The 15,888-nt window shown below is 41.8% G+C and overlaps 1 protein-coding gene across 4 annotated transcripts in view; it reads right to left on the bottom strand.

The window, feature by feature from the left end:
• The window catches only part of ADGRB3 (adhesion G protein-coupled receptor B3), a 1,384,867-nt gene that overhangs the window by 719,038 nt on the left and 649,941 nt on the right, over window positions 1-15,888 (bottom strand). For all 4 annotated transcript variants that reach the window (XM_073626736.1, XM_073626734.1, XM_073626737.1 and 1 more), the window contains 2 exons: window positions 3,938-4,102; window positions 2,216-2,380 (listed from right to left, as the gene is read on the bottom strand). In XM_073626736.1, coding sequence (XP_073482837.1) covers window positions 2,216-2,380; window positions 3,938-4,102 — 330 coding nt within the window. The remainder of the gene's footprint in view (window positions 1-2,215; window positions 2,381-3,937; window positions 4,103-15,888) is intronic.

Genomic DNA, 15,888 nt, shown 5'->3' with positions numbered 1-15,888 from the left:
TACAGTGCTGTAAACCTAAATATCCCTACATTTTTAACACATTCTTGTACTACTTAAGATGCAATATATTGTTGTACTTTGTGGCTGATAAATAATATGACAATGTCCTAAGACCAACAAAAGCAGGAAACCCTTTATGCCACAAGTATCAAACCAAAGAGAATAGAATATATATATATATATATATATATATATATATATATATATATATATATATATATATATATATATATATTTGAAAAGATAAAACATATGACATAGAGATAAAGAAATACTGTTGCCCGACCATTCACTTCAACAAACATCTTCCCATAATAATAGATATGCCTTTAACATATTTAAGCATTGCATTTACCAGTAAAAGCCTCCATTGTGTGACACACAATAGGTTTCCCATTTTACTTTTCCCTTAGTTGATACATGAAAGGTTATATAGGGAGGTGAGGGAGTGGCGTAGTTGGACCAACACAAACAGTTATTAGACACTCCTAGAAGAGGAGAAGGCTGAGGCATGGAAGGAGGTGGTTGTGCTGGAAAATTGACTAGTAACATTTGCTAACAAGTACAGAGGCACATTGCCAGTGGATAAAACCTAATTTATTTGGAGCAAACAACACTGCAAGTAAACATTTAATTACTTTTTCCAGTGCTTTTACCTGCAAATATTTGAAGTTAGTGACAAGGTCTCTTTAACATAGGTTTATGCAGTATTGCTTTGCTTTGCAACTAATAGACAATTAGCAACCCACATACACTAAATAGTGAATATCAGTAAGGAATGTACCATTCAGAGTCTAGTCATCTGTTTCTGAACAGATACCTATGTACATGGCTAGCTCTAGTTCATATTATTAGCTATCAAATGAGCTAAGCACTATGCTTTTTTGTGAGCACTTCTCTTCAGTCTGTTCTCCAAAAAGGTAAAGTGATGATTAAGTATGTATTAACTCTTGTCTTATCATTGGGAGTTTAATCTTTCATTCACCAACACATTTATTTTCATGTGTTGGGTTATTTATGAACCTTGTGGACAGCCATATCCCAACACATTCATAATAAATTGGGTAATGGACCTCCTACTGTGAGATATAAGGCTATAAGGATTTCTTGAAGAAATCCAAGCTTGAATATAAGAACAAGGCCACGGCTAAGTCTTTAAATACTGGCTGTGATAGTCTGGGGTCTAGTAGTTTTGATAAATGATTAAACATTAAAACTTTACTGTTTAAAGAATCTGTGTTTTAGTAGTTATTAGCTAGTGATTTGTAACTGCTGATTGATTCCCCACTGAGTATTTACTAGTGTTCACGATGCAAGGAATCTCTCACAACCACAGTTCAGTCAATACAGGCTAAGTCTGTATTTTAATTCTAACATAGGATCTGTGTGCATTGTGCATGCTAGTGGGCTCTCTTAAGGAAAAGAATATTGAGAACTCACTAGAGTTGATGACATTATTGGACCTTATCCAGTCTATTATGGCCATGATAAAGGTGGAAGAAATCTATCACAACAGCAAAAACCTGGCAAGGGATCAAAGCTTGCCCACTCTGATAAAACTTTGAACAAACATCATACACATTAATCGCCTTTTATCATGCAAAATATCAGAATGCCTTCCCTAGCAAAAAGTATAGGAATACAAAACTGTTATAAACAAAGTATAATTTAGTTTATTTATACTCTTTTTTAAGGATCAGTTCTCCTAAAAATAGTATTTCAGTTATAAGTAAATTCTGAAGCGTGGGTTATCTTCTGGATTAATATAGTGTTTGGCATCTGCAGTGGTAAGCACTCTTTAATTGTTTGTTGCTTCTCTATGGTTGGATATGAGGTACTGCTTTAAGTGTTCTAATTATTTCTATTGGATTTCCATAATGGAAAATAACCTATAAGTGCAACAGACAGAGGGAGAAAAGGCAATTATTAATGGCTGTGGCAGCTTTGCAGACCTGAGAAAGCCAATGCAAAAATCTCATGAATACAATCTCCAAGAGAACCAAAGTGGTTAACATGTAAAAGGCCTACCAGAAAAAAATTGAGAAAGATTGAAATATCAGCTTTGGAGCAAATTCATACTAAAATGGTACCAAGCTCATTGCCTTATCTTATTTCTTCCTACCTTGCTAATGCATTAACTACCTGCTAAATAAAATATTAATGTTATATTTTCAATTTTGGCCAGATTCATATTGTATAGTTATGTTATACTCACCAGGACATCTCTGTTCATTACACCTCCTAATATCTTCTCCGGAGCCTTCACATTGCTGACCAGTAATGGAAACTCCCTGGCAGTTTCGAGTTCTTTTTTCCCAGCCACCATCACATGATCTTGAACAACCACTCCACGGTCCCCACTGATTCCACTGACCATTAGCTGTATTGAAAATGGTAACACAATTGGCAATAGTTCGTTTTTGGAAAATATTCACATTTAAACAATATATGGAACCCCTAATGAAAACTGAAGATCATTTATATTACTGCTCTGATTCTTTCTAAACATTCTAAATTTTCTAAACTGAAAGTAGGTTATAAAACCCATAGGAGATGTTTGGTGTCTATAACAAATTGTGTGGCATGAATAAACTCTAGCAATTTGCCTCTGTGAAACGGCTAACTATAATAAGGTCTGGTTATTGTTTCTCTCTATCCTTGTGCAGGGTAACTTGTCTAGTCTCCCTCCCCCCCATGTTTTGTCACTGCTGTGTTTACTAGATATTTGGGTTGGCAAAGCCATTTATTGCATAAAACATGGAATGGAGTTTTCCCTGTCCATGTGCATGATAGACACCTCCCCAAATTACCAACTGAAATATTTTCTTGAAACAAGAATATTTCTTGTCTACAGGATCTACAGCAATGATCCTGCTTCCTAGTTTTGATGGTTTAATAACAATGTAGTTAAATGTAAACTGTGTCCAATCTAAGAATCTGCTTCAGGCAAATTTCAATTCACTTTACAATATTTTTATTCATGCATCCCACATTACTTACTGATGGAAAAAACATTGTTTGACTTGTATAATTTAAACAGCTAAACTCTAAGTTATGTAAAACAATGCACATCTCAGTTTACCATTCTAGAAACTTTAATGTTATCAAGAGTATGCTCTATGACCTTTGACAAAGGAGTACATTGCTAAGAAATTCATGGGCTAATTTGAACAACGCCAGCAGCTACTGGTGGCCAAAGGGGAACAACATTTGAGGGGATTTTACTAATTATTAGCAAAAACAAATCTCTAGAGCCCAACCTAGCTGACTTTTAATAAGCCTAGTAAATATAAGAAGGGAAAATACACATGTTGTAATTATTTATTGTCTGATAGGTCACACAAAGGTCAAATATAATGGTAACATCACTCACAAATGTGCAATAATTTTATTATTGTCTGGGCCAATTTAAAGTCTCCTGTGTGAAAGAAAACTGTGACCAAGATTATAATTAATTACCAATATTATGACCTTCAAAATGGGGTTATATACCTAATAATTATGTACAGAAAAATATAACAACACCATAATGCAAGCATGTTGTTCATGTAAATGAAAATATTCAGTCTCACAATTATAATAGCTTGCCACTGTATAATAAACTTGAAGAGGCGTCATTTAATAATATACTATAATTATAAAAAGATTATTCAGTTTTGTGCCAAATGAAAATATTTATTGATACACTTTCCCATTATCACAGATTTCTTTGGGTGCTCTCCTAATATTACACATTTACAGTTGTATCAAAATAAAATGAATGATACCATTGTAGCTATAAAAACACAATACCTTGCAGTATTACCAACCATAAAAGTGATGTATTTCTGCAATATTATTCTCTATACATCTATAAAACCTAGATTAGATAATTTATTTTACTTTATAGTGTTTTTCCAAAGTTGTATGGTTAATTGAGTTGAGTCTAAATATTTACCCGTGCACTCCTGATTATGACATTCTCTTGTTTCACTATAAGGTCCTTTGCAGTCAGAGCCACCATGGGATGCTGGCGAGCATTCTCTTTGTCTTTTCTGTGTACCATTGGAACATGTCACTGAACACTGGCTCCAAGCGCTCCATTCCTGCCAGAGACCATCAACTGAAAATGACACAAGCAGACATACAGGCTTTGATTTTAATTCCTGACCCTTCAGCAAAGATGTTTTACATTATAATAAAGGTAGTATCAGTGTGATATCATAGGAATAAACTCATAAAACAGAAATTTGACATATCCACACTTATAAACTGCTTAACTTTATTCCTCAAATCTGAATTCCAAGAAGACTATAAAAATAAAAAAATCAATAAACACACATATTTATTAAAATAATGTAATATATATTATCTGCAGCTACTAAAACAAAAACAGAATGTGACTTCATTTCAACTGCTTATCATTCCCTGTGAGCAACACTCTAGGAGAGGGAGGCCAATCTTATGGGCCAATCAGTTGTGTTTAATTCACATGTGCTAAAAGGGAAAGAGCAAGGGAGTAGATTCATCAATCCCTGGGTGTCCATTCAAAGGCTTGGGTGATCAAGCTAAAATGCTTGGAAAAGTGAAGTCACCTGTAGTGGAACTCCAAACGTCTCAGGACAGGATGGATAAAATATATGTTTCAGTTGTGTGATCAGCTGTTTACCTGGAGTTCAGTTTTAAAAATAATTATTTTTCTGGCCACTAGTTATCTGGAAAGCCATGCTCAAAACCATGCTTAATGGAATGTCTGTGCTCAAAGGAATGCTCCTCCTCAAAGGAATGCCCATGCTAAAACGAAAGTGCATGCATGCAGAAGGGTCCATAGAACTGTGCACAGCATTAGGACCCTACATGCATTAACACTAGCACGTGTGTATACATGTGCATGTGATTACTAGCATTCTGCATGTGCTCATTAATGTGAGCATGCTTGTTTGATGGACTTTGGTTCCCAGTGGTCTATTTAAAGCCTTGCAGGATTCAGGTTCATTACTGAGTGGTCATCATCTCCTTCTACTTGTGACTTGATCCTGCATTCATCTGTACCTTGACCTGGCTTACTGTTTCTGCTTGTTCCTGAACCTTTGTTGCTGACTTGACTCTGCTTCCTGCCCGCTGTTCTGGTACTTCTTCTGCTCACTTGATGCTGACCTTGGCTTGGTTTTGACTCTGCTCCTGGTTCCCATCTCTGTACTCCTGCTGCCCAGTAGTTGCTGACCACTACCTATTCAATTATGTGTCCTAGAAGCAGAATCTGCCTGCTGCCAGCTGGTCTACATCAGCTCTGCATCTGCTATCAAGATATTTTGAACCAGATCTCCTACAGGCACCTGCACCTCTCTGTGCCCTGTTATACCCTTTTATAATCCCGAGGAGAAACAGGACAAAGGCTGTAAGAGCAGCCCTATCATCTCAACTCAATCAACTCTTCCTCGACCAGGTATGTGACACTAGTTATATGTATAATAATATGTATAATGTTACACTTACCCATGTCTCATTACAGTTCTGGCTCTTTCCTTCATTTCAAGGACACATGTGTGCATCCAATCAGAGGCCTCTGGCACTACATACTAGCATCATACATACTAGGGGGAAACATCTGGAGGAGTCAATGGTGGAGAAGGATCTGGGGGTTCTGGTAGATCATAAGCTTAAAAATAGCATGCAATGCCAACCTGCTGTTTCCAAAGCAAGCAAAATCCTTTCTTGTATTAAGGGAGGCATGGACTGAAGAAAGGGAGATATCATTTTGCCCCTGTAAAAATCATTAGTAAGACCTCATCTGGAATATGCAGTTCAGTTTTGGGCACAAGTTCATCAAAAGGTTATTGGGGAACTGGAGAAATTGCAAACAACAGCAGCCAAAATGATAAGAGGCATTGATGAGCTCAGCTATAAGGAAAGATTAGCTGAACTGAATTTTTTTTCTCTGAAGAAGATGATGTTAAGGGGGATATGATCAACATGTATAAATACATAAGTGGTTTATATAGTGAACTTGGTTTTGAGTTATTCACTTTAAGGGCATCACAGAGAACAAGGGGGCACTCTTTACAGCTGGAGGAAAAGAGATTTCATCTTGAAATACGGAAAGGCTACTTCACAGTAAGAGCTGTGAAAATGTGAAATAGAGCTGGTCCTGGCTAGCTCAGTAGATTGTTTAAAGAAAGGCCTGGGGGGTGTCCTGATGTGAGCAGCAGCAGACGTTTTTGTGAGGAGCTCCAGGCATCCTGAATCGAATCCACCTCCATCCGTGCATCTAACTACCAATAAAGAGCTGAAAACCTGCCAGCCTGTTCATCTCAGTCCCCTGCAGTGTCTTGTGCCATCATTTTGGAGCGGTTCGGCCCGTGGGCATCCGCGAGACATTGCCTTCAGACACCCACGGCCGCCGCCATCATGCCAGCCTGAGGCCTCCCGGGAAGACTCAATCCTAGCAGATTTGGAGGTAAGGGACCATGATCTGTCCCCACCTGCCACCCACGGCCTGGTCCGGCCTAGTGCGGCTTAGTGAGGCCTAAGAATCCCCACTATTTCCTGAGGCTGTTATCCCGCGGGAGTGTACCGCTGTCAGTTCGGCCCGACCTTGGAGGTGTGAGTCTCCTCTCTGCATCCACCCTGTCACCCCTCCAAGTCCCTGCCATGGCCCGGTGTGCTGCCTCTAACATACTGCTCTGGGCCTTCCCCACACTGGCATTCCCAGCCCCACATCCTCACTACCTTGCCCCTGCCTGTGTGTCTGCTGTGAGGGGGGAGGCTGCTGGTGAACATTGACTGCCTGTCCACCTAGTGAACACCAGGGTCTGGAGGCCTACAGCCAGCTTGGGTCAAATCTACCCACCCACTGGATATCCGTCTGGGCATAAACAATCGTCGTCTATAGTGGTCTCCTTGGGTAAAATACCAGATGTCCTCCTCCTCCAAAAAGGGGAAAAAGTACTCTAAAACTACTAAGACCAACACTCCAGTCCAGCCGCCACCGCCCGCTTCCCCACAAACAGATCCCATTCTGATCAGTCAGCTTTGGGCCCTGCTGGCCGATCTTGAAATGGAGCCTAGAGAAACTCAGATGGCAGAAGGGTCAGCCCCACCATCTCAAGACAGTACAGCCACGATCCTTGCTGCGATTGAGCAGAGTAGGACCTTGCTGCTGGTGCGCATTGACCATCTTGCTGAGGAGTGCAACTTAATACGGAATGACCTGAACAAAATAAGAGGGAGAATGAACGAAACTGAAACCAGAGTGTCAGCCACCAAAGATCTTACAGCCACCCATGCCGCCTCCATTGCTGAGTTGCAGCGCACAGTACAGTCCCTAGTTGTAAAATCTGACGACGCTGAGTCATGGGTCTACCTGAGAGAAGAGGGGGATAACCCTGCTGAGTTTGCGGAGGAGTTCTTTAAAACTCTTCTGGGACTTAAGGATGTCCCCCCGACTTACCTGTTTGAAAGGGCTCATCGGGTGCCCACGGGCCGTGCCATCACAGGGAATCTTCCCCACCCATTTCTGGTTCACTTCCTTAACTATAGGGACTGGGACAGGATCCTTTCTGAAGCCCGGAAACATCCCACTCTCAGATATGGCAACTCCTCGGTTCTTCTTTTCCCCAACTTTTCGGCTAACTTGCATAGAAATAGGAAAACCTTCAACGATGTTCACAGACGACCCAGAGATAAGAGCATTAAATACAGCATGCTTTACCCCAGCCTGTGTGTCCAACTCGATGGGGCAATCTGTTTTTTTGACAACCCTGTGGATGCAGAAGACTAGCCGATCACCCTACAATAAAGGATTAATCTTATAAATCTACCTGATGCATGGATCATACATATCCTTGTTTGTTCTAACCTGCTTAATCTTCGGCAAATACCGGAGCCAACCCAAATGTACTTCTACATGTGACTCACACTTGTCCCTCATGGTTTGTTTGTTTTCTGAGAAGAGACAGACCTGGTGCTCTCCATATTCTTGAAGGTACTCCAATAGCTGGAAGAACTACACCACTGTTCCAGACTGCCCAGTCCTTCCCTCTGTGATGAGATACACATCCCCCCCACCCTTGCCTACTGTTATAAGTTGAACATGAGCTGGGGTCATCCCAGGAATTTTGAGAAGTTACTGACCCGCTATTCTCCACTCACCTGGAGGGACTTTATAATAGCCATAGTTTAAGTTGAATTCAAGGTATAAAACTGTCTGGATATTTTTCTTGGGGCCAGTAGAGGGTTCTGAATAAGTTTAAGGGTAAACTGACCTAGTATTTTAGTTGGGTACTCCATGGACAGTAGGGAGTTTAGTTTTTTTTGGTTCTTAGTTTTGTATGCTCTGCATCCACTGCACAGTTGGTTATTCTCCTATGCTAGAATGGCACTCATTTGCCTCAGATCTGCCCTACTTTGCTTTCCCTCTCAGACTTAATGAGGGTGCCGCCTCAACTCATGTGGTCTGGGAGGCTTTAAAGGCCAACACTAGGGGAGAGTACATCTCAGCTATCAAGTTAGTCAGATCTGAAATGTCCTCTCAATTGCAGCAGCTTGAATCCAGAGAAACTGAGGCTGCCAAAGTTTTTTCGACTCCCCAACTCCTGATCACTTCAGCCAATTGGCCGAGGTGAGAAAAGCCTTGTCTCTTCATCTTACTTTGGTCACACGCCTAGACCTAGGTTCTCTGGCTGGAGGGATCTTTGAGTCCAGAGACAAAAATAGCAAGCTTTTGGCAAATCTGGCTGCAGAATCTAAAATGAAAACAGTAGTGTCCGAGATTTGTTGTCAAGATGACAGAGTCGTCTCTGATTCTGATCAAATCCTGAATGAATTTAAAGTTTTTTATGAAAATCTAAAAAACAGCACCCCCTAACTGGCCAGCTTAGCAGATTACGGACTATCTACAGTCCTTACATTTACCCACTCTGTCACAGGGGGACTCTGCATCCCTGGATAGGGAGTTTACTGCTGAGGAAATAGAAGCAGTGATTTGCTTGTTCCCAGGCAACAGAACTCCATGCCCAGATGACCTTCCTGGCGATTGGTACAAAACATATGCTGCATTAATTGCACCTAAACTGTTACAGGTATTCACTGAGTGTAAAAAGCAGATGTCCCTGCCCCCTTCTATGTACCAAGCATCATATTGTCTTAATTCCTAAACCGGGTAAGGACAAGCCCGAGTGTGCCTCATCCAGGCTGATCTCTTTATTGAATTATGACTTAAAAATATTAACCAAAATGTTGGCAACTCGATTATAGACGATTCTCCCATCTCTGGTCAACATAGATCAAACTAAGTTTATACCAGGGAAATCAATGGACATCAACTTGCGCAGAGTCTTCACTAGGGATGGGCTTTATGAGTTTGACTCAAACATTGGCTGTTCGCCCGTTTGCCAAATATCGAACAATTTGGGGTGTTCGCGGCAAATTCGAAAGCTGCGGAAAACCTTTTAAAAGTCTATGGGAGAAATCAAAAGTGCTAATTTTAAAGGTTAATATGCAAGTTATTGTCATAAAAAGTGTTTGGGGACCTGGGTCCTGCCCCAGGGGACATGTATCAATGCAAAAAAAAGTTTTACAAAGTCTATTTTTTCGGGAGCAATGATTTTAATAATGCTTAAAGTGAAACAATAAAAGTGTAATATTCCTTTAAATTTCGTACCTGGAGGTGTCTATAGTATGCCTGTAAAGTGGTGCATGTTTCCCATGTTTAGAACAGTCTGACAGCAAAATTACATTTCTAAAGGAAAAAAGTCATTTAAAACTACTCGCGGCTATAATGAATTGTCGGTCCCGGCAATACACATAAAAGTTTATTGATAAAAATGGCATGGGATTCCCCCACAGGGGAACCCCGAACCAAAATTAAAAAAAAAGCGTGGGGATCTGGGGATCCCCCAAATTCCATACCAGGCCCTTCAAGTCTGGTATGGTTATTAAGGGGAAGCCTGCGCCAAAATAAAAAAAAATGGTGTAGGGGTCCCCCTCAAAATCCATACCAGACCCGAAAGGTCTGGTATGGATTTTAAGGAGAACCCCGCACCAAAATTAAAAAAAAATGGCATGGAGTCCCCCCAAAAATCCATACCAGACCCTTATCTGAGCACGCAACCTAGCAGGCCGCAGGAAAAGGGGGGAGGAGAGAGCGCCCCTCCTCCTAAACCGTACCAGGCCACATGCCCTCAACATTGGGAGGGTGCTTTGGGGTAGCGCCCCCCCAAAGCACCTTGTCCCAGTGTTGATGGGGAGAAGGGTCTCATCCCCACAATCCTTGCTTGGTGGTTGTGGGGGTCTGCGGGCGGGGGGCTTATCGGAATTTGGAAGTCCCCTTTAACAAGGAGACCCCCAGATCCCGCCTCCCCATGTGAATTGGTAATGGGGTACAAATGTACCCCTACCATTTCACAAAAAAAGTGTCAAAATGTTAAAAAAAGACAATAGACGTTTTTTGACAATTCTTTTATTAATGTCTTCTTCTTTCCCCACTTCTTCTTCCATCTTCTTCTGGTCTTCGTTTGGTGTTCTTCTTCTTCCTCCATCTTGTTCTTCCCCTGCTTCTTCCTCTTTCTTCCTCCGCTTCTTCCTCCGGTCTTCTCATCTGGCATCTTCCTCTGGCTTCTTCTTCTCTGCTTCATCCTCCGATCCGCCTCAATGGGAGTTTCCCGCTGTGTGATGCTTCTGTTCAGGTGACAGCTCTTATATACCGGAGGACGGGGCCACCCGGTGACCCAGCCCCCCTCTGACACACGTGGACTTCCCTATGGCTTTCCCCGTGGTGTCAGAGGGGGGCGGGGTCACCCGTTTCATAAACGGGTGACCCCGCCCCCTCTGACAACATGGGTGGCCCCGCCCTCTGTTATATAAGAGCTGTCACCTGAACAGAAGCGTCACACAGTGGGAGACTCCCATTGAGGCGGATTTTCTGGAGGACGAAGCGGAGAAGAAGAAGCCGGAGGAAGATACCGGACGAGAAGACCGGAGGAAGAAGTGGAGGAAGATAGAGGAAGAAGCTGGAGAAGAACAAGATGGAGGAAGAAGAGGAACACCGAAGGAAGACCAGAAGAAGAGGAAAGAAGAAGCGGGGAAAGAAGAAGACACTAATAAAGGAATTGTCAAAAACCATCTATTGTTTTTTTTGACACATTTTATGTGAAATGGTAGGGGTGCATTTGGGGGGCTACCCCAAAGCACCCACCCCATGTTGAGGGCATGTGGCCTGGTACAGTTCAGGAGGGGGGCGCTCTCTCATCCTCCCCTCTTTTCCTGTGGCCTGCCAGGTTGCGTGCTCGGATAAGGGTCTGGTATGGATTTTTGGGGGGACCCCGCACCATTTTTTTTTTAAATTTTGGCATGGGGTTCCCCTTAAAATCCATACCAGACCTTTTGGGTCTGGTATGGATTTTGAGGGGGACCTCCACGCCTTTTTTTTTAGATTTTGGTTTGGGGTTCCCCTGTGGGGGAATCCAATGCCATTTTTATCAATGAACTATTATGTGTATTGCCAGACCGACAATTCATTGTAGCCGCGAGTAGTTTTAAATGACTTTTTTCCTTTAGAAATGTAATTTTGCGGTCAGACTGTTCTAAACACGGGAAACATGCGCCACTTTACAGGCATACTATAGACACCCCCCAAGTATGAAATTTAAATGAATATTACACTTTTATTGTTTCACTTTAAGCATTATTAAAATCACTGCTCCCGAAAAAATGGCAGTTTTTAAAACTTTGTTTGCATTGATACATGTCCCCTGGGGCAGGACCCAGGTCCCCAAACACTTTTTAAGACAATACCATGCATATAAGCCTTTAAAATTAGCACTTTTGATTTTTCATGTTCTTGTTCCATAGACTTTAACGGTGTTTGCGCGTTCGAACAAATTTTTTGCCTGTTCGCATGTTCTGGTGCAAACCAAACGGGGGGGTGTTTGGCCCATCCCTAGTCTTCACCCACTTACAATTAACGCTGTCTGAAAACTCCACTAGGGTACTAGTAACATTAGATACAGAGAAAGCATTTGACTCGGTGGCTTGGTCATATATGTCCTAAGTCCTGGAGTTCATGGGATTTGGAATGGAATTCTGCAGGTGAATTGAGATTCTATATAGGTGCCTGACAGCACAGGTAAAGCTAGGTGGTGCCCTCTCGCCCCCCCTTCACAATAGGCAGAGGTACGAGGCAGGGTTGCCCTTTATTACCTGCACTTTTTGCCCTGGTGATGGAGCCTCGGTCCTTAGACAAGCAAACATGGTCAGGGGCATACGGGTTGGCTCCATACATGAAAAACTAACCATGTATGCGGACGATCTCATTTTATTTCTAAATGACCCGGGTCCTTCCCTTTAAGCGGCTCTAAGCATCCTCTCCAGTTGCACTGCCTGCTCAGGACTCAAAGTCAACTGGGACAAATCCCAAATATTGCCGATTGACACTGCGTCAAAATCTTTACAAGACCCTAATCTCCCATTAATATGGGCCAACAAAATTAAGTATCTGGGTATCTACATTTCCTCATCTACTGCTGACTATTATACATTAAATGTAGCTCCGTTGATATAAAATATGAAGGCTAAACTGAAAGCATGGGCTCAGCTCCTCCTCTCACTGATTGGGTGATTTAATGTTTTCAAAATGAAGCTCTTGCCTGCTTTTCTCTATGTTCTTAGACATTCCCCAGTGTGGATAAACAAGAAGGTGTTCTGTCTAATGAACACTACCTTGCTTGCTTTTCTCTGGGGCACAGGCCAGGTGAGATTTAAGTTGGCGGTGTTGCAGAGACCTTGGAAGGAGGGGGCTTTGGCTTATCCTGACCTACATAAATACTTCTTGGCAGCTCAATTGTCGCATGCATACAATTGGTTAGTCTCTGATGAGTCCAACGCAGCAGTGTTTCTGGAGGCAGAATGTCTGGGCTCCTATGAGGAGTTGCAGAACTTAATCTATCGTGGACCCTCTGCACCATTCCACCTGACAGTGGCTATGCAAACTGTCCCGAGGGCGTGGTCGGCTGCTCTTTCTCTGCGCCCCATGCCTTCTGGACATATCTCACCACATACTCCCCTTTGGTTTAATCCATCACTGTCTGAGTTTATGTCAATTCTGGATCCCAATATCTGGGCAAATAAGGGCATTAAATATGTGGATCAGATTTGTACCGGGTTCGACTGCTGACCTTTGATGGATTGAAACAAAAATACAAACTGCCTAACTGATACTTGTTTAGGTTCTTTCAACTTAGGCATGCTTTTAATGCTCAATTTGAAAATTCCCAAGTGGCTTTCTATAGTTCATCTCTGGAAAACCTACTCAGAGACAGATCTATAAACAAGCCTCTATCCAACATATACAAAACATTGTCACCTAATATACACACAGGACTTGAAACTCTTAGGGCCAAGTGGGTGGAGGACTTCCCTGAAATGGACATGGAGGCTTGGGAAGAGGCATTGGAAAGTTCCTTCAGGCAGTTTGGTCTCGGCAAGAGACAGACTAATCCAGTTTAAGATCATGCATTGAGTGTATTACACACCCTTGTGTCTACATAAAATATACCCGTCAGCTTCGTGTTGGTGGTGTGTTGCTCTGTGGGCAGGTTTTATTCATGTATTTTGGACCTGTCCTCAAATTAAAAAAATTTCTAGGGAGGTAGCTACGGTTATCTCCACTGTCACCACTATCCAGATCCCACTAATGGTGGAGGTGTGCCTGATGGGTCTTGATGACCAACTGGCTCATAGTCGAGCAGTCAGAACTCTCCTGGGATTTTTACTTTATTATGCACGCAAGGCCATTGTACTCCAGTGGAAATCTTCTACTGCACCATCCGTCAATCTCTGGAAATGGCTGATTAACTCTGCCCTTCCGTTGTATAAGGCCACTTACTTATCCAGAGGATGTATTAAGAAATTTCATAAAATGTGGGACATATGGGTCATCTACAAATGTAGACTCTGTAGATGACTAGTAAATATCCGTGCAGTGATTCAACTATTCCTACTTAACGAAACTTTGAATTTTTGTTGCACTAGTCAGAAATCTTATGGGTAACTAAGGTCTGAGAGGGAATCTATCTTCATAGTGAGCTAGATTCTGAGGTTTAACCGGTGAAGCAGATATGATTCAAACTGCATAGATGGTCCGAGCGTACCAAGTTTTTAGGGGTTGTGTTCTAGTTTTATAGGTTTTGTGTTATTTACTTACCATATGCACATATTAGGCCTCGGCTTGAAGGGGTTATACTGAGGTGATGCCTGCAGCTGTAGGTACCGTTTTTTCGAGTGGGCGATTGGATCTTTAGGGACGCCCCCCTCCCGCCACCTTCTGCCACTCTTTCCGTGCCTCCTGTCCCACCAGGAGACCCGATCCCTGATGCGGCACTTCCTCCGGCTAGAGTGAGACTGGAACAAAGCCGGAAATGGCTTTGTTTAAGTCTCCTATGTAAAAACACAGAAGCGATGTCACAATTTCACTTCTGGTTTACTCGGCTGCCAATGGCGCCAATTTAAAAAAAATGACAGTATTCAGAATCATCATTTTTGCCGATCTGAATACTTTGAAGTGCAAAAGAGGGATTTGGGGTCTTTTAGACCCCAGATTCCTCAATGAAGAGTATCTGTCACCACCTATTACTGTCACAAGGGATGTAAAAAAAAAAATAGAATAAATAAGACTTTTTTTTAAAGTGTCCCCATCTCCACGAGCTCGCGCAGCAAAGAAAATGCATGCGTAAGTTGCGCCTGCATTTGTAAACAGTGTTAAAATCACACAGGTGTGGTATTGCCACAATCGTTAGAGTGAGAGCAATAATTCTAACAAAAGACCTCCTCTGTAACTCTAACCTGGTAACCGTTAATTTGTTTTAAAACATTGCCTGTGGAGATTTTTAGGTACCATAGCTTGTCGCCATTCCATGAGTGTGGCATTTTCAAATGACATTTCATTGCATGTTAGGTATCTATTTACTCGGAGTAACATCTTTTACATTATACAAAAAAACTGGGCTAACTTTACTGTTTAGTTTTTTTTCACCCCAAAAAATTTCTTTTTTCCCAAAAAGAAAGACCGCTGCGCAAATACCGTTTGACATACAATATTGCAATAATCGCCATTTCATTCTCTAGGGTCTCTGCTAAAAATATATATATATATAATGTTTGGGGGTTCTAAGTAATTTTCTAGCAAAAAATACGGATTTTAACTTATAAGCAACAAATGTCAGAAATAGGCTTAGGCATGAAAGGGATACATATACATTTGTTTTCTCTTAGATTGTAAGCTCTAAGGAGCAGGGTCCTCTGATTCCTACTGTATCAACGTGTATTGTATTTGTACTGTCTACCCTCAAGTTGTAAAGCGCTACGTAAACTGTTGGCGCTATATAAATCCTGTATAATAATAATAATAATAATAATATTGGTTGAACTAGATGGACTTGTGTCTTTTTTGAGCCAGAATAACTATGCAATTATGCAACTATGTAACTATGTAACTACAGCCAATCTGCTTTCAGGCACTATCTTAAAGCACCCATATTGCTCAATGCTCAGTGTCAGTACTTTGCTGGCAAGGCTTCTTTTTCTCCAGAATTTGTCACTTGTGCCTGCAAATCCTTATGTACTTCAAGAGATTCTCCAGCATTCCTGTACCTGTTTGATCTGTGTACTTCCAGTGATCCCTCAGCATTTCTGCTCGCAGAACTCCTGCCCGGTGCTGCAAGAGTCCCTCATCACTGTGTTCCTGTGTTTTCAGCATCCCAGTGCTGAAAGAGATTTTCTCCCTTGTGTTCCTATGTCCTCAGCATCACAGTGCTGCAAGAGCCTCTCACCCATGTACCCCTGTGTTCTCAGCATCCCAGTGCTGCAACATACTCTCACATCAGTGTTCTGTGTATTAAGCACCCTACTGCTGCA

This window comes from Aquarana catesbeiana, linkage group LG04 (genome assembly GCF_042186555.1).
Source record: "Aquarana catesbeiana isolate 2022-GZ linkage group LG04, ASM4218655v1, whole genome shotgun sequence".
NCBI classification, from domain to species: Eukaryota; Metazoa; Chordata; class Amphibia; order Anura; family Ranidae; genus Aquarana; species Aquarana catesbeiana.
Note: the sequence above shows the minus strand (reverse complement) of the source record. Positions and strands in the feature narration are given on the sequence as shown.